Below are 22862 nucleotides of genomic sequence, written 5' to 3'. Positions count from 1 at the left end.
GATGAGAAAAATGCAAGTGTATATGACACTGATGAAAGTCAGTTGAGCTCAAAGTTAGTAACATCTAAAGCCACCAATTATTTCTATTCTTTCTGCCAGGAAAACTTGGTCTTAGTTTTGAACCTATGAGATGGATAATTTACTTGTAAATGTACTTAATTTGTTCTATAATTCTAATTTTAACTTGAAAATGTATCTTTTGCAGTATTGAGGGTTTCATTTTCATCCACAATACGTACTACACCATTTGAAATGTCCCCTTTCTTGAAACATTTGATATCGAAATGTGGAGTGTATCGGGTGAGTGCTTGCTTATCATCTTAAGGCTATTAAAGTTTTCTTTTTTATAATGTTATTTATCTTAATGAAGATATTGACTTGATCTTTTTGAGGCCTATATTTTATGCATGTAATTCACTATTTAGAGTTTGCATAAAACACTACTTTTTAAATTAAATAAGAAGTATCTATGGATCCAATAAATGAGAGGGCTTTATGGCTTTGATTGTTCCATTTAGCTGATAGTGGGCTTTTTGCAGTGTTTGTAACTTCTGTTGCTGCTCCTGGTATGTTTCCTTTGTAACACATTTTGAAGCTCTATGCAATTTACAAATCTATGGTTTTGAAGTTGTGCCTTCAACTCATTTCTAAGAAAATTATACCTCATACCCCAACATTTTTCCCAATACCCCTACCTAAAAAAATTTCGGACAAATTTACCCCTGCATAAAATAGTAAAAATTTCAAATTTTTACACTTTTCACTCATTGAGTCAGTTACGTTTCTAGGGGAATTCTGTGAATTTTTTTTCCAAAACCGGAACACCCAAGGCTCCCATTTCCGGTTCTTCAATTTCAAGAAAGCAACCAACCGGACAACCCAAGAGTGAGTATTCCGGTTTTGCCAGGCCTCAGCCGGATAACCCAATAGTGGGATTTCCGGTTTTATGTTGTACCAGCCGGATAATCCACCAATGGGTATTCCGGTTCTTCAAAGTCTCAGCCGGATAACCCCCCCTTGGGGTATCCGTTTCATTTTTTTTTTCGTTTTTGTTTTTCTTTTCACTATTATATTTAATTTTTAATAACATTTTATTTTATTGTTAACTATATTTTATTTTTATTTTTCAGTGGTTCGAAGAAGAGGAAGTGCGATCGACATAATGCGTCAAAGAGGAAGACAACGTCGAGACCCTGATGGAGAGGGACATCAGGGAGCTGCACCTGAGGTTGGTCCGGAGCACCAGGCATTTCCCAGAGAACCGACTGATACTTCTTTATTGGTTAGATATCAGAATCATGTTGCCTGACATTTATGGTTTGGCGAGGTACGTAAATGTTTTCTTTTAGGTTCAATAATTTAAAAATTTATGTTGAATAATTTTAAATTATATGTACTTATATATTAACACATATATTACAAATTATTTTCAGGAGAGACGACCAAAGCCAACCTTAAAGGTTGCTGCACATGGCAGCAAATTAATAGGATGGGTTCCGCCAATGCTCCCAAGGAAAATGAATGATTGGCTAGTTGCATCTGGTTTGTCATCTTTGCAGCATACTTATTTGGCCAGGGTAGATACACATCTATTATCTGCTTTTGTTGAGAGATGGCATCCTGAAACATCGTCATTTCATATGTCGTTCGGCGAGATGACCATCACGCTAGATGATGTTTCAATGTCTTCTTCATGTACCGATTAGGGGCGAGCTAGTTGACCCCAATGTTGTTGTCACCGATTATGATGCTATCCATCTAGTTGTTGAGTTATTTGGTGTTTCACTTAGTGATGCAACTACAGAGGCTTCTACTGTTAGGGGTCCTTACTATAAATTGGATTGGTTGAAGCAAATTTTTGAGCAACAAAGAGCGGCAAATAACTTTACGAGTGCTATGAGAGCCTACATGATGTTGCTATTAGGTTGTACTATTCTTGCCGACAAGACTTTTACTCTTGTCGAGGCAAAATATCTACCACTGTTTAGAGATTTGAGTACTTGTGGAAGATATTGCTGGGGGGCAGCTGCACTGGTTACTCTGTAGAGATACTTAGGGGATGCCTCATTTTACTCATGCAAGCAGCTTGGCGGTTATGCCTCTCTTCTTCAGGTACAAAATTTTACTTATGATTTAGTTATACTTAATATCTATTATTTTAGTTTAATTTAGTTTATTATAATTTAGTTTAATTTATAATAGTAATGTTTTGTTACAGTGTTGGATTCATGAGTATTTTCCAACTGTTGGAAAGAGAGGTACTTCTGGATTATGTGGCATTGATAGTCCAATGGCTAGGGCGATGAAATGGGAATATAGGCAGGGGACGCAAAAAGTGGCTGACATCCGAGCTGTGTTAGATCAGTTGACTCCTCACGATATCGTCTGGCGCCCTTTTGAGGATCATAGGGTGCACCGTCCTGTTGATGATATCTGTTTGTACCGGGTGTTAGAACAAGATTTGTTCTTATCAATTATCTTAGTTTTGATGATAACAATAATATGAATTTTGCTTAAGATAATATGGTACTCTAATCCAATGCAATTTCCCTTTCAGGAAATATATAAAGAGTACGCATAATTCAGCGCTCAGAAGATGTGTCTCAAATGGTTCAGCATGCAACATCAGAACATGGTCTGGCAAGACATCAGAAGATGGTCGAAGCAGAATCAGAACATGGGTCTATGGAAGCATCAGAAGAACATGAGATCAGAAGCACTGAAGATCAGAAGATGGTATCACGCTCAGAAGCACTTCAAGGTCAGAAGATCAGAAGATGCTGTGCACCAAGCTGTTTGACTCTGATGATATTCAAACGTCGTATTCACAAACATCAGATCAGAAGGAAGTACACGTGGCAGACTACGCTGACTGACAAAAGGAACGTTAAAGCTACTAAAGGCTACGTCAGTAGACACAGCGTGAACAAGGCTCGAGGTAGTTGACAAAAGCGTATAACATTAAATGCAAAGCTGTACGGAACACGCAAAGCATTAAATGCATTCAACGGTCATCTTCTCAAACGCCTATAAATATGAAGTTCTGATGAGAAGCAAGGTTAACGATCCTGAACAAAGACAATTCAAATTAACTTGCTGAAACGCTGTTCAACTCTAAACTCAGAATCTTCATCTTCATCAAAGCTCACTACATTGCTGTTGTAATATCTTAGTGAGATTAAGCTTAAATTGTAAGAGAAATATCACAGTTGTGATTATCGCTTTTAAGAAGCATTTGTAAACTCTTGAATAGATTACATTAAGTTGTAAGGAACTAGAGTGATCAGTTGATCAGTATACTCTAGGAAGTCTTGGCAGTTGGCTGAGCAGGAAGTCTTGGCAGTTGGCTGAGCAGGAAGTCTTGGCAGTTGGCTGAGCAGAAAGTCTTAGGAGTGAACTAAGCCTAGAGTGATCGTGTTGATCAGTAGACTCTAGAAAAAGTCTTAGGAGTGAACTAAGCAGTTGTTCCTGGAGTGATCAGGTTGTGATCAGAAGACTCTGGAAGACTTAGTTGCGGCTAAGTGGAAAACCATTGTAATCCGTGCGATTAGTGGATTAAATCCTCAGTTGAGGTAAATCATCTCTGCGGGGGTGGACTGGAGTAGCTTCGTTAACAGCGAACCAGGATAAAAATATTTGTGCATTTATTTTTATCGTCCAAGATTTAAAGTCACACTTATTCAATCCCCCCCCTTTCTAAGTGTTTTTCTATCCTTCAATTGGTATCAGAGCCTGGTTCTAAGGTGCAAGCACTTAACCGTGTTTAGAAAAGATTCAGGAAGAGAAAAACGCTTCATTTAAAAGATGGCTGATGAAAGTGAAAGGACCATACCTACACCTGCATCTACATCTGGCTCTGCTGAGCAATACAACGGTAACAATGGTTATACTAGACCGCCGGTATTTGATGGTGAAAACTTTGAATACTGGAAAGATAAACTAGAAAGTTACTTTCTGGGTCTAGATGGTGATCTATGGGATCTGCTGATGGATGGTTACAAACATCCAGTAAATGCCAGAGGCGTGAAGCTGTCAAGGCAAGAAATGAATGATGATCAAAAGAAGCTTTTCAGGAATCATCATAAATGTAGAACTGTTTTGCTGAATGCTATCTCTCATGCTGAGTATGAGAAGATATCTAACAGGGAAACGGCCTATGACATATATGAGTCCTTGAAAATGACTCATGAAGGAAATGCTCAAGTCAAGGAGACAAAAGCTCTAGCCTTAATCCAGAAGTATGAAGCCTTCAAGATGGAGGATGATGAAGACATTGAAAAGATGTTTTCGAGATTTCAAACTCTTACTGCTGGATTGAGAGTTCTTGACAAAGGATACACCAAGGCTGATCATGTGAAGAAGATCATCAGAAGCTTACCCAGAAGATGGGGTCCGATGGTGACTGCATTCAAGATTGCGAAGAATCTGAATGAAGTTTCTCTGGAAGAGCTTATCAGTGCCTTGAGAAGCCATGAGATTGAGCTGGACGCAAATGAGCCTCAAAAGAAAGGTAAGTCTATTGCATTAAAATCAAATATCAAGAAATGCACTAACGCTTTTCAGGCTAGAGAAGAAGATCCTGAAGAATCAGAATCTGAAGAAGAAGATGAACTGTCCATGATTTCCAGAAGGCTAAATCAACTCTGGAAGACCAAGCAAAGGAAGTTCAGAGGCTTCAGAAGTTCAAGGAAATTTGAACGTGGAGAATCTTCTGATGAAAGAAGATTTGACAAGAAGAAGGTCATGTGCTATGAATGCAATGAGCCTGGACACTACAAGAATGAATGTCCAAATCTTCAAAAGGAAAGTCCCAAGAAAAAGTTTCATAAGAAGAAAGGTCTTATGGAAACCTGGGATGAATCAGAAGATGATTCAGAAGATGAGCAGGCCAACTGTGCGCTGATGGCGACAGAAGATGACGGATCAGAATCTACATCAGAATCAGATTCTGAAGAGGTATTTTCTGAACTTACTAGAGATGAGTTAGTTTCCGGTCTAACTGAACTTCTGGAACTCAAGTCTCAGATCAGTCTCAAATACAAAAAGCTGAAAAAGCAATTTGAATTTGAAACAAAGAAGCTTGAGCTGGAGAATTCTGAATTAAAAGAAAAACTTTTAAAATTATCCAATAATGTTGGATCTCCTTCTGATTCAGAAAAATCCACTCCTAGTCTGAACCATATTCTGAAAGAATATGATTTAAGTTTCAGAAAGTTCTTATCTAGAAGTATTGGCAGAAGTCAGCTAGCTTCTATGATATATGCTGTGTCTGGAAACAAAAGAGTTGGCATTGGTTATGAGGGTGAAACCCCATACAAACTTGAACCTGTTGATGAGATGAAAATTACATACAAGCCATTGTATGATCAGTTCAAGTATGGCCACTCTCATGATATTAGGCACACCTCACATGCACAAAGTTTTCACATAACACACACTAAGAAGCATGTGACACAACCTAGGAAATATCATGAAACTCACATTAAGAATTATCATGCTGTTCCTCTTATTGATTACAATGTTAAATCCAAGTTCAAACAGAACTTGAGAAAATCTAACAAGAAAGGACCCAAGAAGATGTGGGTACCAAAGAAAAAGATTATTTCTTTTGCAGATTCTCCTGATAACAAAGAAGACAACATTCAACATGACTTGACACCTGGATTCAAGGTGGTCTCAACACTTGAAGGGAAGAAAGATTGTCTCTCAAGTTCTGGTTCTTAAATCTGTTGAAGAAACTATGTTTGTAGGAATTCAGAAAAGAAAGTTCATTAGTCTTGGATCCATCTGTTTTGTTTGTCTCTAAAGCATTGGTGTTTCATTCTTGTTTTTTTTCTGTTTGCTCTAAATGCTACAGAATATACAACATTGAAACATTAATTGTGGACAAATCAATAAACATCTGTTTTGATGATAAACTTATTTCTGATGAAACAAAGAGCTTAAGAATTTCTGCAGATACAGTTTTATCTTATCAGAAGCTGCAGAACAAAGAAGTGATCCTCCAGAAGCTGTGTATATCAGAAGTAATGGATCAGAAGATCATTCAGTCTTATATCAGCACACTTCAGAAGGAGTATTTCCAGAAGAGAAACTTGATCAACTCAGAAGCAGTGATCAGAATTTGAAGGCGTAAAATCCCTCTGATATTTACAGCTGTCATCTATTATCAAATGATGAACACGTGTCTGTACGGTTTGTACAAAGCGTGCAGTCGAAAAGACGCCGACCTAGGTAACTGTATTAAATCATTTCATTTACTGTGTCCTCTCTCTCCTAATGTCAATTCTCATTAAATGCATATTGATTTCTTTTTAAATCTTTTAAATAACCCGCTTCATCTTCATTCCCATTTTTTTCTCTCCTTCTCTCTCTGTTGTGCATTCACCTTGTTGCATCTCTCTTCAAACCCTAGTTCTTGATTTGATCTCAAAGCATTATCATAATGAATCCATCTCCTCGTTCATCAATCTCTAAAGATAGTATCACTTCCACACAGAACCGTTTAAGCAAAAATGATGCTCCGTTGAAAACATGCTTAATACCCACGAAAGAACTGGAAGTTCTATGTGAATCGGCAGTGGACGTCAACAACCTTAAGGCAAATGGCTTTCAGTGTGATGCAAGAATCTTTGAGCAAGGATGGTCTAAATATCTTGATAGATTGGTTGGTCCAATTTACCCTGAACTTGTAAAGGAATTTTGGGTACATGCAACAGTTACCCCAACTGCCATCATCTCATTCGTGCTAGGGCATGAAGTGACCATCACTGAGAAACTCATCAGAAAGCTGTACAATCTTGATGATAAAGAAGGTTGGTCTGAGTTTCAACCCCACACTGTTGACTGGACTTTAGTTGAAAAACAAATCTCTACGGTTGTCGGAACAGACTCTGCTTTTACGGGCAACTTAAAGCCTTTTTATAAAGTATGGACTGAGATTATCCTGGGTTCTCTTCACCATAGAAAAAAGATGCGCTGCTCCTCCTACATCAGCCCGACTCACAAGTATACTCTTTTCTGCATTGGCAAAAAGATAGAAATCAACATCTCTCATATTCTATTTGAGAATCTGAAAACCTCTATCTTTGAGTCAAGAGAAGATGAAAGGGCGAAGTATCCTCATATTCCAAGAACAACCATTCCTTTTGGAAGGATGATTTCAGACATTCTGATTGAAAGCAAAGTGGTGGACTCCATCAGAAATCGTAATGCCTCGCATTCTCTTGGAGTAACTCAAGGTCCCATCTTCAATGGTGTTGATCTGTTCGGACTGGAAGTCATTAAGAATGTACCTGTTATGTGCACAAGCTTTCCTGACATTCTGTCCAGAAGAATAGCTGTTAAAGGGTTCATCTCTCTGTTTCATAAAGAACTTGATCAAGTTGTCAAGTTTTACTTGGAAGATTGCGTGAGGAAGCAATCAGATGTTGATCCTGCTTGGATCCGTGGCAGAGTACTTCCGTCTAAAGAGGATATTCTGAAGAAGGATAAGAAGGAACGATAGGCAAGGTTAAAAAGAAAGGCTGAAGAAGATGAGGCTGAAAGAGCCAAGAAGTTGAGGGTCACCTATGATCCTGACAAGGTGGACTCTAAAGAACGAAGAGATAAAAGGATCAGAGATTCCTTTCGCAGAACCAGATCTTCTTCCTCTTCTTCTGTACAAATCTCCAGAAATGTCCTTTCTCTACCTCCTTCTGTCCCTAAACCATCTTTCCAATCACCTCTATCTGAACCAAAAGTAAACTTCACTCTACCAAATCCTTCTCCATCATCCTCCTCCTCTCCCATTCTAAACCCCACACCGTTGAGCATTCTTCCACCAACTCCTTCTGATTATTTCCCCTCACCAATTCCCTTTACAAATACTCCACCCTCTCCTCAATTCATTCCATCTGACACTCCAACCTCATCAATCATTCTCTCAGATATTCCCTCCTCATCAACCACCGCACCTCCACCTTCTTTATCCCATCCATTACCTACCAGAAAATCCCAACCCTACTGTCTTCTCTATCCTGACTACAAATTCTCCTTCAATCCGCCTGAACCTGAACCTTCTACATTCCTGGAACTCTTCAGACATGAGGTGATTAGCAGTCTAGACCTTCTGAAGGATGCATTCCTAAATGGTCTGGATGATGTTTCTACAAGAAATCTCTGGAGAAGATTTCGCAAGGATTTTCAAGTAGAAGCAATGGGAGTTCAGAAAAGACTAGTGGCTGCTGCCCCTGGTTACCCTGGTTACTTTCTGGAGGAAGATAATGGTATATACTACCATCCTCTCAGAAATTGTGTTGCTGCTGAGGAGAAGCCCTTTGTGGATGAATTGGAAGTATTGAGATTGGCTGCTGCAATGGAAGCAAACCCATGCAGGGACATGGTTATCTGGATTCCTGAGTATCCTGTTCTGCTTGGAGACTTCAAGACCTTATTTGACTTTCTGAGGGAAAACCCTTCTAAGAAAGACCCTAGCTTGGTCATTCCAGAAGTTGTTGACCCACCAGAAGTTGAAGGTCCCTCTGCTCCAAGGAATCTAGCTGCCATTCTTCAGGCACTTGAGAATGGCGACTCGGAAATTCCTGCTGCAGAATATGGAGATGCTTCTATGCAAGAAGCAGATGCTGAAGATCATGTTGCTAAATCAGACCCTGTTGAGGATATCCCAGCAAATGATACTTCTATGGAAGCTGCAGATCAACATGTCATTCCTGTGGTTGAAAGCGGTGAAACTTCTCTTGATGAACCTTCTCGTCTCGCAAGGACTCTAGAAGCGATTCAGAGGAGACAGGATGAGCAAAGCTCACTCAATGAGAAGTATGATGCTTTCATTGAGAGGCAAGAAGGACACAACAACGATGTTAAACAGATGCTGGCCAAGATCTTATCAAGACTAGGGCCATCTTAGATTGAGTCTGTGTCGTTTCTTTCTTTTCTTTGCATCTGTTTTGTTTCTGTGCATCTGATCTTTTCATCCTGTACTTTTGTACCCATTGGTTGAACCTAAATGAAATCATTTTCTTCCTCCATGTGTTCTGTTTTATACATCTGAATCTTTTTATATATTCTTTTTGATGTTATGACAAAAAAGGGGGAGAAGATAAATGATAAATGATTTGATTAAATCTATCAGTTGCTGGGTAAAGGCTCCCACACATTCACTAACAAGAACTGCAAGTTCTATATGGTTTAAGTGTTTTGCAGGTACAAAGAAGTGAAGTGAATCTTCAAAGCAAACACTAGAAGCAAAACCATGGAAACTGAAGCAAGCTGAGTGCTATCAAGCTTCAGAGATCAGAAGCAAGAAAGAAGAATGAATCAGAAGCACTGATAATAGAATTTGAATATCATTGTCTATCCTGTTATGACAAAATTCTATTTGCCCTGATACATATAATGTTATGGCTCTGATACATTATTTGCTCTGATACATGTTTTTAGCCTAAATGCTCTGATACATTTGGCTCTGATACATATCATGTATTTGAATATACATTTTATGTTCTAAATCGTTCATGCTGACTTTTGTCGTTTAGTTTTTGTTCTGTAACATTTCAGGATGTAGAGATGCTCAGATGATGCTCTGGTACATTCAACAATGTTCTGATACAAATCTAGCATGAAGTGATGTTGGTAGACATTCAAAGTTCTGAAGCTGTCCTGAATGGAAGCAGAAGTCAGAAGCTGTGAATGTTCTGAAGATAAAAGAAACTCAAGTTCTGAAGCTGTCCTGAATGGAAGCAGAAGTCAGAAGCTGTGAGTGTTCTAAGGATCTAAAGAAATTCAAGTTCTGAAGCTGTCCAATGGAAGCAAAAGTCAGAAGCTATGAATTCTCTGAAGGCAGAAGCTTATATGATCGTCTCTACCGAAATAATCAGGGAAGTCTTTTATCAAAGTTCTTTGAGTATTTATTTCAGGGGGAGATTATTTATCTCAGGGGGAGATTGTTAATCTCAGGGGGAGACATATTCATATGCTTATGCTATAGCTGTGTAATTTGTCTTTTGCCGTCTACTCTTTCTGATCGCAAATTCATATCATTTATATATGTTTTTGTCATCATCAAAAAGGGGGAGATTGTTAGAACAAGATTTGTTCTTATCAATTATCTTAGTTTTGATGATAACAATAATATGAATTTTGCTTAAGATAATATGGTACTCTAATCCAATGCAATTTCCCTTTCAGGAAATATATAAAGAGTACGCATAATTCAGCGCTCAGAAGATGTGTCTCAAATGGTTCAGCATGCAACATCAGAACATGGTCTGGCAAGACTCAGAAGATGGTCGAAGCAGAATCAGAACATGGGTATATGGAAGCATCAGAAGAACATGAGATCAGAAGCACTGAAGATCAGAAGATGGTATCACGCTCAGAAGCACTTCAAGGTCAGAAGATCAGAAGATGCTGTGCACCAAGCTGTTTGACTCTGATGATATTCAAACGTCGTATTCACAAACATCAGATCAGAAGGAAGTACACGTGGCAGACTACGCTGACTGACAAAAGGAACGTTAAAGCTACTAAAGGCTACGTCAGTAGACACAGCGTGAACAAGGCTCGAGGTAGTTGACAAAAGCGTATAACATTAAATGCAAAGCTGTACGGAACACGCAAAGCATTAAATGCATTCAACGGTCATCTTCTCAAACGCCTATAAATATGAAGTTCTGATGAGAAGCAAGGTTAACGATCCTGAACAAAGACAATTCAAATTAACTTGCTGAAACGCTGTTCAACTCTAAACTCAGAATCTTCATCTTCATCAAAGCTCACTACATTGCTGTTGTAATATCTTAGTGAGATTAAGCTTAAATTGTAAGAGAAATATCACAGTTGTGATTATCGCTTTTAAGAAGCATTTGTAAACTCTTGAATAGATTACATTAAGTTGTAAGGAACTAGAGTGATCAGTTGATCAGTATACTCTAGGAAGTCTTGGCAGTTGGCTGAGCAGGAAGTCTTGGCAGTTGGCTGAGCAGGAAGTCTTGGCAGTTGGCTGAGCAGAAAGTCTTAGGAGTGAACTAAGCCTAGAGTGATCGTGTTGATCAGTAGACTCTAGAAAAAGTCTTAGGAGTGAACTAAGCAGTTGTTCCTGGAGTGATCAGGTTGTGATCAGAAGACTCTGGAAGACTTAGTTGCGGCTAAGTGGAAAACCATTGTAATCCGTGCGATTAGTGGATTAAATCCTCAGTTGAGGTAAATCATCTCTGCGGGGGTGGACTGGAGTAGCTTCGTTAACAGCGAACCAGGATAAAAATATTTGTGCATTTATTTTTATCGTCCAAGATTTAAAGTCACACTTATTCAATCCCCCCCCTTTCTAAGTGTTTTTCTATCCTTCACCGGGGTGGTTTGAAGTGGTATGGTACTGTAGTTCTATATTTACCTGACAGATGCATGCGTCAGTTTGGATACAGACAGTACATACCGACTGCTCCTCCTAATGTAGACACACTTGATGTGGATGTTGAGTGGGCTACATATATGCAGAGTGTGTTGCAGGTGATCCGATCCTACAATGATCCCCCAGCTGCGTTTGCCACCATGCTATATGAGACAGACGATGATTATTTGCCGTGGTATTGTATGGTGTCACATCATCGTTTGAGAGCACCACGGGATGATCGGCCGATGGAGGTACCAGTGCCTGTCTATGACGAAGGACTGTCATACCCGAGATTATCATATATATCTCATGAGCTTCATCATTACTTACAGCGTCATCAGGCTGTTCCTGAAGACGAACAGTTTCTAGAGATATTTAGAGCACTCAGACTTGCACAGGGCGGACCATTACCTAGTGAAGGTCCAATTACTTATGACAATGAGTCTGATTAATGTCACATTTTATGTTTATATTTATGTTTTAGTTTGAGACTTATGTATTGTTATGAGACTTGTAGACGTATGTATTATTATGAGACTTATAGTTTGAGATTAACTATTTATAATCCATTTGTCAACATATTAAAATCCAATATCATAAAATCATACTAAATAGTACCAATGTTTTAGTATCATAAAATCAAACTAAATAGTGTCAATGTTGTAATATCATAAAATCAAACTAAACTGACATATTTTGGCAGTATAGGCGTAAGCCGTTGCTAATGTTGTAACCGCTCGACAAATCCTACCATCCAAGAAGTTGCATCTTTTGTGCGATATTTCCTCCAATCAGTTGTGACAGGTGGCAATGGGAATCCTTCATTCATGTTTACCTGCACACAAAATAAATATCAGAAAAAGTCAAATAGGGATTGAATGTACCAAAATTGTGTTACTAATTACCTGAACCCAATGATTTCCATTGACAAATCCGATGCAGTAAATGGATGCATTAGGTGAATATGCACTGGTCATAGGAAAGTAACTCAAACTAGGGTGACCTAAAGAAACGAGAATAACGTTATACCGATTAGCTATTACGTAGCCCAACTCAGGTAACGTCATCCATTTATTTGGTGGCTGTTGTCCTAAAGTTTCTATCACCAACGATTATCTCACTGTTGGAAGGCGTTTACCAAATAAATCCTCATACAACTTGCTTCTAGGACTTATAATTTCTTTCTCCAAATCCCGACGAATCATTGACCATCCATCTGTGCCATAACCATGCAAAGATGCAATGGCTCTAAACCCACAATTTCCATCATCTCTTACATCAACAATGTCATCAATAAATGGTCTGATGTAATCTGGAAATTGTACAATGTATTTATCAAATTCTTTATTTTTTGAGGTTTGGGATAGTTGTGAACATAACCTCTTTAAATATCTTAGCAAACTCGAATGTGCTTGATCAACATACCCATATCCTGAAGGATCACGATAAACATCATATCCCACAGGTCTCTTCCCTTTCTTCTTAACCCCTCCTTTGGTTTTAATTTTTTCAGGCGGTGGACACATCTTTGTTGTAGTCGGATAAGCAATCTCACACACTCTGCTTTTTAATGCTCTTTTTCCGACAACATCTAGTGACCTCCACCTTTTCCAGATTTCATCGATTGCATTTGTCATGTCTACTTCTGATCCATCATCTGCATCTACATCTTTATTTCCTTCCATACTTAGTTTTCTCCAATGAATATGAATAGCCTCAATTGGTATCGCATCACCACTCAATGTATATCTCCCTAACTCACAAGCACATGGTAACCCATATACTTTTTTATGAGTACATCCACACTTTTGCGTATCGGTACCTACCATGTTAGTCCTTAACCACTCTTCAGCAATCTGCCTCAATGCAGCTCTTGATACTAAACCACGCAAATTTGAATAAAAAGGACTAGTGTGTGCATGCTCAACTTCATAAAAACTCTTTTGAAATGAAGCTCTAATGTTGCTCGCTTGTATCTTGATATTGTCATTCATAGCCTCCCAACATTTGCATAAATCACCTAAGCTATTCTCTAACATTTGCTTAAGTTTCCAATGCGCAGATTCCACCCTTTAAATAAAACAAAACAACTAATTATCTGTAATATTAAGATAAAGAAATAATGTCGATAAAAACACATAAACATACCTATTTGTTGTGTTGTTGCCCAAATGTAACACTTGATTGATCCATGCTTCGACAAATCGATGTTTGTGCGGTGTCAACCATGTGTCATTCACATAATCAATAAAACCTTTGGAGTCAACACATGCATCCTCAAGTTGTTTCAACCTTTGATGGTACTCCATCTCATCACTAGCCTTTGTCAGTTCAAACCATATTTTCTCCACTGTTTCTCGCATATCATCCACAACATCTTCCTTACACTTTGATTTCACGTTTTTGTTGATGTGAAATTGGCAAAGCAAATTAGTTGTCTTTGGAAATACTGTTTCAATGACTTTCATTAAAGCAAGATCTCTATCAGTCAAGATTACTTGAGGACAATCATCCTGCTTGATAAACAACTGTTTCAACTTATCCAATACCCAACAAAAAGTCTCTGTCTGCTCAGATTCCATATAGGCAAATGCAACAGCAAATGTTAATTTAGTTGATGTCATACCAACTATTTCAAACAACGGTCGCCAGTACTTGTTTGTCTTGTATGTGCAATCCATAATCAATACAATAGGAAACATATTCAACAACTTCACTGATTCTGGATGAGCCCAGAAAATATCTCTCACAACTTCTGACTCATCCTTTTTCCTACTCCAATAAACATAACCTGATTCTTCAACCAACTTGAGCAATTGTTGCATTTCTGTTCTAGGACCCCTTATGTCTTTTTGTATCTTACTCTTATGTTTGTATATTTGCGTGATCTGAGTGACATTCTTCGGGTCACGCTCTTGCAATGACAACAATATGTGTCTTGATGGAACATGGCGTTTTGTGAAGTCAACAATATGTTGCTTATCATCTGTGTTTAGTCGACTTACGAAAGCATGACCTTCAAATCTATCAGGTAAGCCGTGGTTGTGTACTCCGCATTTTACATCGATTTTCCATCCAGAACCATCTTTCGACGGTGTTGACCTAATTTTGAAAGGACAGCCACATCTCTTACTAGCACTTTGGGTTTCGCTGTCTGTTTTTTTGTATTTTCCACCTCTATCACAACCAAATACTAATTGATCACTTCTTCCTCTCTTGCCTGTTTTGGTATCTGAACGAGTTATTATAACTGTCACTTTATTCCTGATTCCAACCTCCTTAATCCAACTTATCGCCTCTTCTCTTGTAGCAAATTTCTGACCAGTTACAAAAACATCAATTGTATCCACACATGTTTGAGTTACATCGCATTTCATCAAAGGAGGATCCACACCTAAATATATAAAATTAATTTATTTTAATATATAATTTTAAAAATTAAAAAAAAATTAAAAAAAATAAAAAAAAATTAAAAAAAAATAAAAAAAAAATTTTAAAAAAAGCGGAACCGGAACACACACTAATGGGATATCCGGTTGAGAAAAAAACAAACCGGAACACCCATTAGTGGGATATCCGGTTGAGAAAAAAACAAACCGGAACACCCATTAGTGGGATATCCGGTTGAGGAAAATGTGAACCGGAACACCCAACCCTGGGTTGTCCGATTTTGAATATTTACTAACCGGAATTCTGCATCTTGGGATATCTGGTTGAAGCAACGTACAGGTTCCAACCACTCAAATGTTCGTACAAACAGTAAAAATAAAAAAAAATAAAAATAAAAATTAAAAGTTAAAAGTTGAAAAGGACAAAATTGGAATTTTTTAAAATTGTAGGGGTATTGGGATAAATGTAGGAGTACGGGGTATAATTTTCCATTTCTAAATGTAAGATAGGGCTATTATACTATGTGTTTGATTGATATAAATATAATCTAAACATATCGAGTAAAATATCCAATATTTCTTGTTGTTTTTTCTTATGTTGGTAGCTATTAACAATTTATATTTTCATACTTAGTTGAATATTTTTTATCATATATGTTATGTTTTCATATGATTGGTTTCTCTAACTTGAATCATTATGGTTTGAAAACAAAATTCTAGGTGTATATATACCATAGGTGAATTTTTGGTTGAAAGGATGAGAAAGCATAATGCCATTAATGGTGGTAAATATGTTTCTGTACATCTTTGTTTTAAACATGTTAGTTTTGATCAAATATGATTGTCTATAAGTATATATTATGTTTATTGTTAGGGAGTTAATTTTTCAGAGTTGGATTCAACACCTAACAAATTATATTCACACTATCAAGGAAAAACTGGTAGTAGTATAATAATAAAAGGCTAGAAAAAAAGAAGAATAGATTGAAGTGTGATTATCTAGCCTTTTGTGGCTCTCAATGCAGCAGTATATGCATGATAGATAATTGTGTACTTTTTCATTGTAACTTTTTCATATGATAAAAAACAAGACACTGCTATGATATTATTATAAAATAATAGCAATTGGATTCGAGTTTCATTGTAAATTTTTTATTCGAGTTTCATTGTAACTTTTTTTTTGAATCTTTTAATATGCCTTTTAGTCTAGGGGTGGACAGAAAATTTAAACCATCCAAAACCCGCATTAATCGATAAAAATTAAAAGACACGATCGGTTTGAAACTGGTTTACAGTTTCACAATTTACACTTTTTAGTTACCAATGGATTGATACTGACAGATGCAGATTGAAATCCATCACTGACCGATCAGTGGCGGAGCCAGGTCCAACATTTTAAGGGGGCCACAAATATAAATAATATACATAACATAATTTTAAATTGCAATTTGCAATCGCAATTGTAATTGCAATATCATTAATATAGTAGTCTTTGTAACCACATAACCACAACGAATTAAAACAATGCGTCTCGCCGTCATCAAAAATCACATCAAAAAATTTGGCTTATGATTCTTCAAATATTTCTAAATCTCAAAATTTAATTTACTTTCTATTTTTATATAATAAACAAATGTTAACATGAAATGTTTTCAGTACTAATACTAGAACCATATAAAATATATATATATTTTTAATGCATTTCTACTAAAAAGATTGTAGTGGTATAAGCTGCTGAGTGTAGAATTGGGGACTTCAAATTACAAATCAGAGTTTAAAACGACTTGGCCACTTTACTTTTTACTTCATGAATACAAAAGTACTATACATAAATTACATATTTGTGAGAATATTGGGGTGGTAATGGCCACCATCTGTCTCAATGTGGCTCCGCCACTACGACCGATAAATGATTGAGTTTTCCTTTATTTTCAATATCTGCTACTTTAATGTGCATAGAGAACAGTTAGCTCTGCATAAAATTTTATATAGTATTTTATATTCATTTACTCTTAAATCATTAAACTTTTTATTGTCAAGTCCCGTCTATTATTTCTTTTTATAATAAGTGAATGTTTAACAAAGAGACAATACATTAACCATTAAAATAAATTACTTTTAATTTAAAACCTTTAAACAATGGTTTAGTAGGATGTGTATCATTATAATTTATTTTTCTCTGCTTAATTAACTATGGCTATTAGTATAATAATCTTTCAACTATGTAAGTGTTTTAAGTAAAGTCATAGTAAAAAAATTAACCTTGTATTAATATGAAAATGTATTGAAGAATATGTCAACTTTATATTGACATCAATATGCAATTAAATTAAATCAGAGTATTGAGTTAGAGATTGTTATACATAAATAATTGTTGAAGATCCGCTTACACAAATATAATATTGAATTTTTTAAATTTTAATTTATTATTATAAAACAAAATTTAATAATATTTTTTATAAAATAAAGTAAAAAAAATGATAGATTTAGACAGAAATAATAATATATTATATTTTATCATATAAAATTAATGATAAATGAATTTGTTGATATTGAATCTTTAAATATGAATTAAATATATATATATATATATATATATATATATATATATATATATATATATATATATATATATATATATATATATATATATATATATATATTAGGGGTGGCAGAATGGGCCGCCCGCCCCGCCTTATGTCCGTCAAAAAACAAGCGGGGGCAGGCATGCCCGCCAAGTAAAATGGGCATAAAAGTCATGCTTGCCCCGCCAAGATGGCGGGTTGGCGGGCGGCAGGCTTATCCGCCTATTTTTATTTATATTTTTTTTAATAGATTAATAGGCTTTTTTTACCTTTTAATTAAACTTTTCACTTAGTTTTTAAAATAATTTTTTATAAAAGCAGTTTTTTAACAAATTTAATTAAAAAAGTATTACATATATTTATAAATAAATGTATAAAATAAACCATCAAGAATTGCAATTACTAAAATTAATTAAAAAAAGAGTGAATTTGGGAGGAGGAGCGGACTTTGGCGGGCGGCGGGTTTTGGCGGGGCGGACTTTGGCGAGCGGCGGACCTAAAATCTCAACCCAATCCGCTATTTTTTGGCGGGTGCGCGAGCCGGCTTGCCGGGCCGTGGCCCGTTTTGTCACCCCTAATATATATATATATATATATATATATATATATATATATATATATATATATATATATATATATATATATTATTCAAAATTTATTTTTAAAAAATTAAAAAGATACATATATGATATTTTTAATTATATTAATACAAGTTGTATTTTTAATAATGAGAATGTGATATTAATACAAATTCCCTTTTTAATAAAGTAAAAATACAAAATTATATAATAAGCTTATTTTAGTAAAACAAAAATATAATGCCAAGTAAAAAGCTTAAACCAAGAATCAAACTCACATGGTTTCCAATATCACCAACTTTCACTCAACTACCCCGCTTTGTTTTTTATATTTAAAAACAATTTTGTATATTATTAATTATTATAATTTTTAATTTTATATTTCCAATTTTGAACTCCTATGTTTTGAGACCATGGACCGTGAGTTTGGTTGCCCTGACCTAAGATCGACTCTGATTTAGAATATTGTAGAATATTTATTTATCAAATTTTAAAATATTTTAAAATGAGAATTAAATATAAATTTTGAAAATTTTAAAAGATAATAATAAAAGTAATGAAAATCTCAATTTAAAAATCAAAATTTAAGTTTATTTTTTTTAAAGAAATTTTTTATGACGTTCTAGACATATCTGCATAATAATTATTCAAAAATACACATTAATTTAATATTAAAAATTAAAACTACGTGCATAATAATTTTGCACGGATTAAAACATACCTATATTTTTATAGAGATCAAATATAAAATTTACTAATTTACATAGACAAAAACATATTTAACCAAAAACAAAAAATTCTGGTAGAATCTTCAATGCTCTGCCAACTTTTCTAATTCCAACTTAAAATTCCACTCTTTGCAATGAGATAACTTATTCAATAATCTTTACAAATATTGATTCAAAATATACATTAATCAATTTTGAATTAAAGCTGCATATAAAAGTTGATTCCAAGTATCAGGAACACCAGCCAGGCACCAATGGCTGCAATCCATGTCCCTATGTCCTCCATGTCCATAAACTGAAGGGTGGCCATCTTTTCTAAGCTGTGACAAAGTTGTAATGTCAAGCAAATTTATAGGCTTTTTCATGGTACTTAGAACTCTCTGTAAAGCCAACTCTGCTGGGTGGGGGCCTCCTGGATACATGGTTCCTAATAATGGTTTCTCTTGTCCTTCACAAAATTTTGCACTTTCTGTTGGTGTTCCCCATTGCTCTGAGCTGCAAATAATTAGAAATGAAGATTTTCATAATTGAGCTATTTTATTAAAGGAAAATGCTTATTAATAAGAAAGTGGAAAAACAAGAAATGCAAGAATAGATCCCAACCATCCATTATCACCACAATCCCCATAATCCCTATTAAAAAGGAAGTTAAATTTAAAATTAATTTAAAATTTACCACTAAAATAGTGACACATACTCATTCTTGCATTTCTTCTTCAAATTGATTCGTACTAAATAGCACTACTCTTTATTAAATTGTTTTCAAATTGACACTGCCCTTGAGAAGTTTTTAAAATCATATCGGATTGCAATGTAATTAAAAATCATACGTGTGACCTATATGATACAATTTCAATCATGTTTATTTAGTTCTTCAAGCGTCGTCTTAAATTTTTGAAAACTCTATATTGATTAGTCACAATTTAAAAATAAATAGAGCCCATATTTTTTTAGAGTTTGACAGTGACAAATATTTTATTAGTTTCTATTTGACCACAATTTAATAGTATTAAATTTTAGATTGTGCGTTAATATGTCTTTCACATCCTTAAAAACAACGTTGAATTCTTATTAAAAATTAAAATTTTAGAATTCCAAAACTTTAAACTTCCAACAATATAATGAATAATTTTTGTTCACTTTAACGGTCCGTTAACCATAATTTTTATGATTTCTTAAGTTTTAAGATGCAATACTTTACGGTACGTATCACAACAATCACAATAGTCAAAATTGCAACATTTACCATTGTTATTTAAAACTATCTTAAAAATCATAATTTTTATTTTTCTTCTCATAGTCAACTTAATATCAAAAAATACTTACTTAACATGATCCGGAGAGACTCCTTGAAAGAACACTCTTGTTTTATTAACGTCAATATTTGTATCAATCCAATTGGCCCATGTTTTCAGTCCTTTCTCATATGCAACCAAACGATCCATATCTCTAAATCTATTATTCCCTTCTTGAATAAAATCCCATCTGCATGAACAAAATAAAAGGGCTAAAAGAATATATACAAAGTATGTACTAGAAAGATTAAAAAAAAATGAAGAATAAGTTTTAATTACGGTTGTTTTCTTCCGGTGTGAAGCCACCAATGCCAAGAGTCAAAAATCAAGACATCAATTCCTTTCCATGTTTGGGCAGCTTGAATAGAATCTAGTTTCAAAACTCTACCAATATTTTCACCAACAATGTCCACCAAAAATGCATTGCGAGAGAACATCACTTTAACATTGTAGCTCTGCAAATCATGTCATACACAAACTATAAGTTATAAGCTACTTTTATAGTTTTACAATTAATAAAAATAAGAAATTATTTTATGGTTTCTAAAAACATTAAAGTATTAATTTTTTTTTATCAATTTTATTTTTTGAAATAAATTGTTTGGTTATATTTTGTTGCTTAAACGGACGATCTTCTATACATTGATATCCACAATAACCGATAGACTATATAATAAATATTACTTATTTTCAAAAACAGAATTATATATTATTTTTTTATTATATTTTTATAAAGTCCAACATAAAATTAAGCTCCCTAATTATTTGAAGTCATGTTTTGTGGATCTCTTTGCACTTGTAAGATCGACCTAGTTGTATGTTATCTATCTCTTTGACGAAAATAACACTTGTATTTGAGTTATATCTATTTATATTTGCTGAGCAACGATATTTTATATGTTACGAGATATATCTAAATATGTATATATTTGTGAATTTTGATTACGATAGATTTAGTTGTAATATTGAATAAGACAAGAATCAAATAGGAGATTAAAAAAAGAATAGAGATTAACCGAGAAGGTGAAAATGGAGAGATCACCAATTCTCACTAAGGTATAGTGAGCTTGTGGAACACCTATGTGAAGCATGCAAGTGAGTGATTGCCATTGATTCAAACTCAAGGAGTCTCCCACAAACAATAGACTCTTCCCTCTATATCTTCTTAAGAAATCTTCACCATTGAATCTATAAAATAAAATTAATTCAAAATCACAAGTGGATCCAAATAAAGTTGCATAGTCTAAATCATCATTAAATGAACTTTTTGTTTGATTCTAACATGACAAGTAATCCTTATTTACAAACAAAATGATTGAAAGTTACTTCACAATATGATCATCTCAATTTCAACTTCTTCACATATAAGTCATATTGGTAGGTCAAGGAAATACGTGTATTTAAGTCTAATTACAACCTTTAACTAATTGTTTGGAGTATGACAACCATTAAAAAGACATCCTAACAAAAAATAAATTGAGTTCAAATTTTAAAGATAGATTTAACAAATAGCTTATTTCTCAAGATAGAATGGTCTAAATTTAAATATAGTTTTAATTTATATTGAATAAAAAATATTTAATTTAACATTTTGATCATTTGATTTTGATCTAATAATCAAAAAAAATATCGAATTCACGAGAACAACAAATTTTTGAGTACTTACAAGTTGGGCTACAACATTAGATTTTACATTTGTTAGGATTAAACCAAATCTAATTAAAAGCTTATACAATATACTTTAAGATTAAACAATGAATAACATTCATAAAATGTGTCAAGCAAATCTTAAAATAATTAACAAAATCAATATTACTAAATTGGACGTCATTGACAAAATCGAACTCCGGATCGAACCCTAAATCTCTCACACTATTGTGTGTAAAATAACATGAATAAAATATACATGACTAAAAATAATAAAAGTAACTAAATGAAAAATGTGTACCTAGGCAAGTTGCATCCTGTGGGCTGCCATCTATACTTGAGATAGAATTGATCTGGTCTACCATTACTCTGACAATCAAATTCTTTCTCAATAAAAGGACACTGTGAAGTTTCATATAAAGGGTATGATTCATCATAAACCCATCTTCCTTTAAACAAATCACAACCACTCTTTACAATTATTTCCTTGTGATCAATATTAACCTTCTTCCCATGTGCAAGACTCATGGAAAGAGTATGGAATATCAAAACAAATATGATGATAAATTTCATGGTATACTTGTACTCACAACAAGGGTGTGTTTTCTTTTCTTTTGTTGATGGAAGATGTTTGCAATTTTTTTTGATAAGGTTTGTATCTATTTATATGATGAAGGAGGGAGATGAGTTAACATCAAATGGATTTAAATTGGAATGGATATGCATTAACAAAAACAAATACCATATACAAAATATGTGAGTATTTTAGGCGTGTGAGTGTATGGTAGTGAACAGAATGTGTTGAAATAGTTTTATTGGAAATGAAGACTTTGTAAGTGAGAATAAATAAAATTAATGATATATGTAAATACAATTCAAATAATGAGGTAGATACATTTGATACATTGACTCCTCAAAATTTAGTATGACTAGTTTTATCTTCTTTTAAATTGGAGTTTTTTTATTAGTAAAATAATGTAAATATATAATAAAAGAGAAAAAAAATTCAACTTTGAATATGAATGCAAAAGTTAAACTGACACAATAAATATCAAAACAACAAACAAAAGCTAAAGTAGAAAAAACAAAAACAAAAATGCCCAAAAATAAACAACACCATAAGAATTCAAGTGACATAAAAAAAAGTCTTAAAACAGCAGTTGCATAACGAATGTCCACCCAACGAAGTATCTGCTAGATCTCAGACCTCCAAATCCACCATCAATAGGCTAAAAGCAGCACAGTTAA

The 22862-nt window shown here is 34.5% G+C and overlaps 3 protein-coding genes across 3 annotated transcripts; 1 reads left to right on the top strand and 2 right to left on the bottom strand.

The window, feature by feature from the left end:
• Positions 1-284: 284 nt before the first annotated feature.
• LOC131642660 (protein MAIN-LIKE 1-like) lies at positions 285-11844 on the top strand. The gene is made up of 7 exons (XM_058912881.1): positions 285-300; positions 540-566; positions 1131-1282; positions 1434-1615; positions 1707-2034; positions 2219-2448; positions 11400-11844. The coding sequence occupies exons 1-7, from the start codon at positions 285-287 to the stop codon at positions 11842-11844; spliced, it is 1380 nt and encodes a 459-aa protein (XP_058768864.1).
• A 269-nt stretch (positions 11845-12113) lies between these two features.
• Positions 12114-14769, bottom strand: LOC131642659 (uncharacterized). Its single transcript, XM_058912880.1, has 5 exons — positions 14143-14769; positions 13541-14055; positions 12531-13462; positions 12298-12395; positions 12114-12227 (listed from the first exon to the last, which is right to left on the bottom strand). Exons 1-5 carry the CDS (start codon positions 14767-14769, stop codon positions 12114-12116), a joined length of 2286 nt encoding a protein of 761 aa, XP_058768863.1.
• A 3901-nt stretch (positions 14770-18670) lies between these two features.
• Positions 18671-22399, bottom strand: LOC131642654 (protein trichome birefringence-like 43). Its single transcript, XM_058912875.1, has 5 exons — positions 21916-22399; positions 20984-21155; positions 20247-20422; positions 19999-20157; positions 18671-19167 (listed from the first exon to the last, which is right to left on the bottom strand). Exons 1-5 carry the CDS (start codon positions 22185-22187, stop codon positions 18861-18863), a joined length of 1086 nt encoding a protein of 361 aa, XP_058768858.1. The 5' UTR covers positions 22188-22399; the 3' UTR covers positions 18671-18860.
• Between the last annotated feature and the right edge of the window lie 463 nt (positions 22400-22862).

Source organism: Vicia villosa, unplaced genomic scaffold, assembly GCF_029867415.1.
Source record: "Vicia villosa cultivar HV-30 ecotype Madison, WI unplaced genomic scaffold, Vvil1.0 ctg.005558F_1_1, whole genome shotgun sequence".
NCBI classification, from domain to species: Eukaryota; Viridiplantae; Streptophyta; class Magnoliopsida; order Fabales; family Fabaceae; genus Vicia; species Vicia villosa.
The sequence above is the reverse complement of the archived record's forward strand: the minus strand, read 5'-3'. Positions and strand labels throughout refer to the sequence as shown.

Coding starts and splice junctions, on each gene's coding strand:
- LOC131642660 (XM_058912881.1), top strand. Junction 1,616..1,706: donor TCTGCTTTTGTTGAGAGATG/GCATCCTGAAAC, acceptor TGTACCGATTAG/GGGCGAGCTAGTTGACCCCA. Junction 2,449..11,399: donor GATATCTGTTTGTACCGGGT/GTTAGAACAAGA, acceptor TTTACCTGACAG/ATGCATGCGTCAGTTTGGAT.
- LOC131642659 (XM_058912880.1), bottom strand. CDS start 14,769: ATGAAATGCGATGTAACTCAAACATGTGTGGATACAATTGATGTTTTT. Junction 14,056..14,142: donor AAAAGGATGAGTCAGAAGTT/GTGAGAGATATT, acceptor TGCACATACAAG/ACAAACAAGTACTGGCGACC. Junction 12,396..12,530: donor GTTGTATGAGGATTTATTTG/GTAAACGCCTTC, acceptor TCGTTTCTTTAG/GTCACCCTAGTTTGAGTTAC.
- LOC131642654 (XM_058912875.1), bottom strand. CDS start 22,187: ATGAAATTTATCATCATATTTGTTTTGATATTCCATACTCTTTCCATG. Junction 21,156..21,915: donor ACAGGATGCAACTTGCCTAG/GTACACATTTTT, acceptor TTTATTTTATAG/ATTCAATGGTGAAGATTTCT. Junction 20,423..20,983: donor TCTCCATTTTCACCTTCTCG/GTTAATCTCTAT, acceptor CATGATTTGCAG/AGCTACAATGTTAAAGTGAT.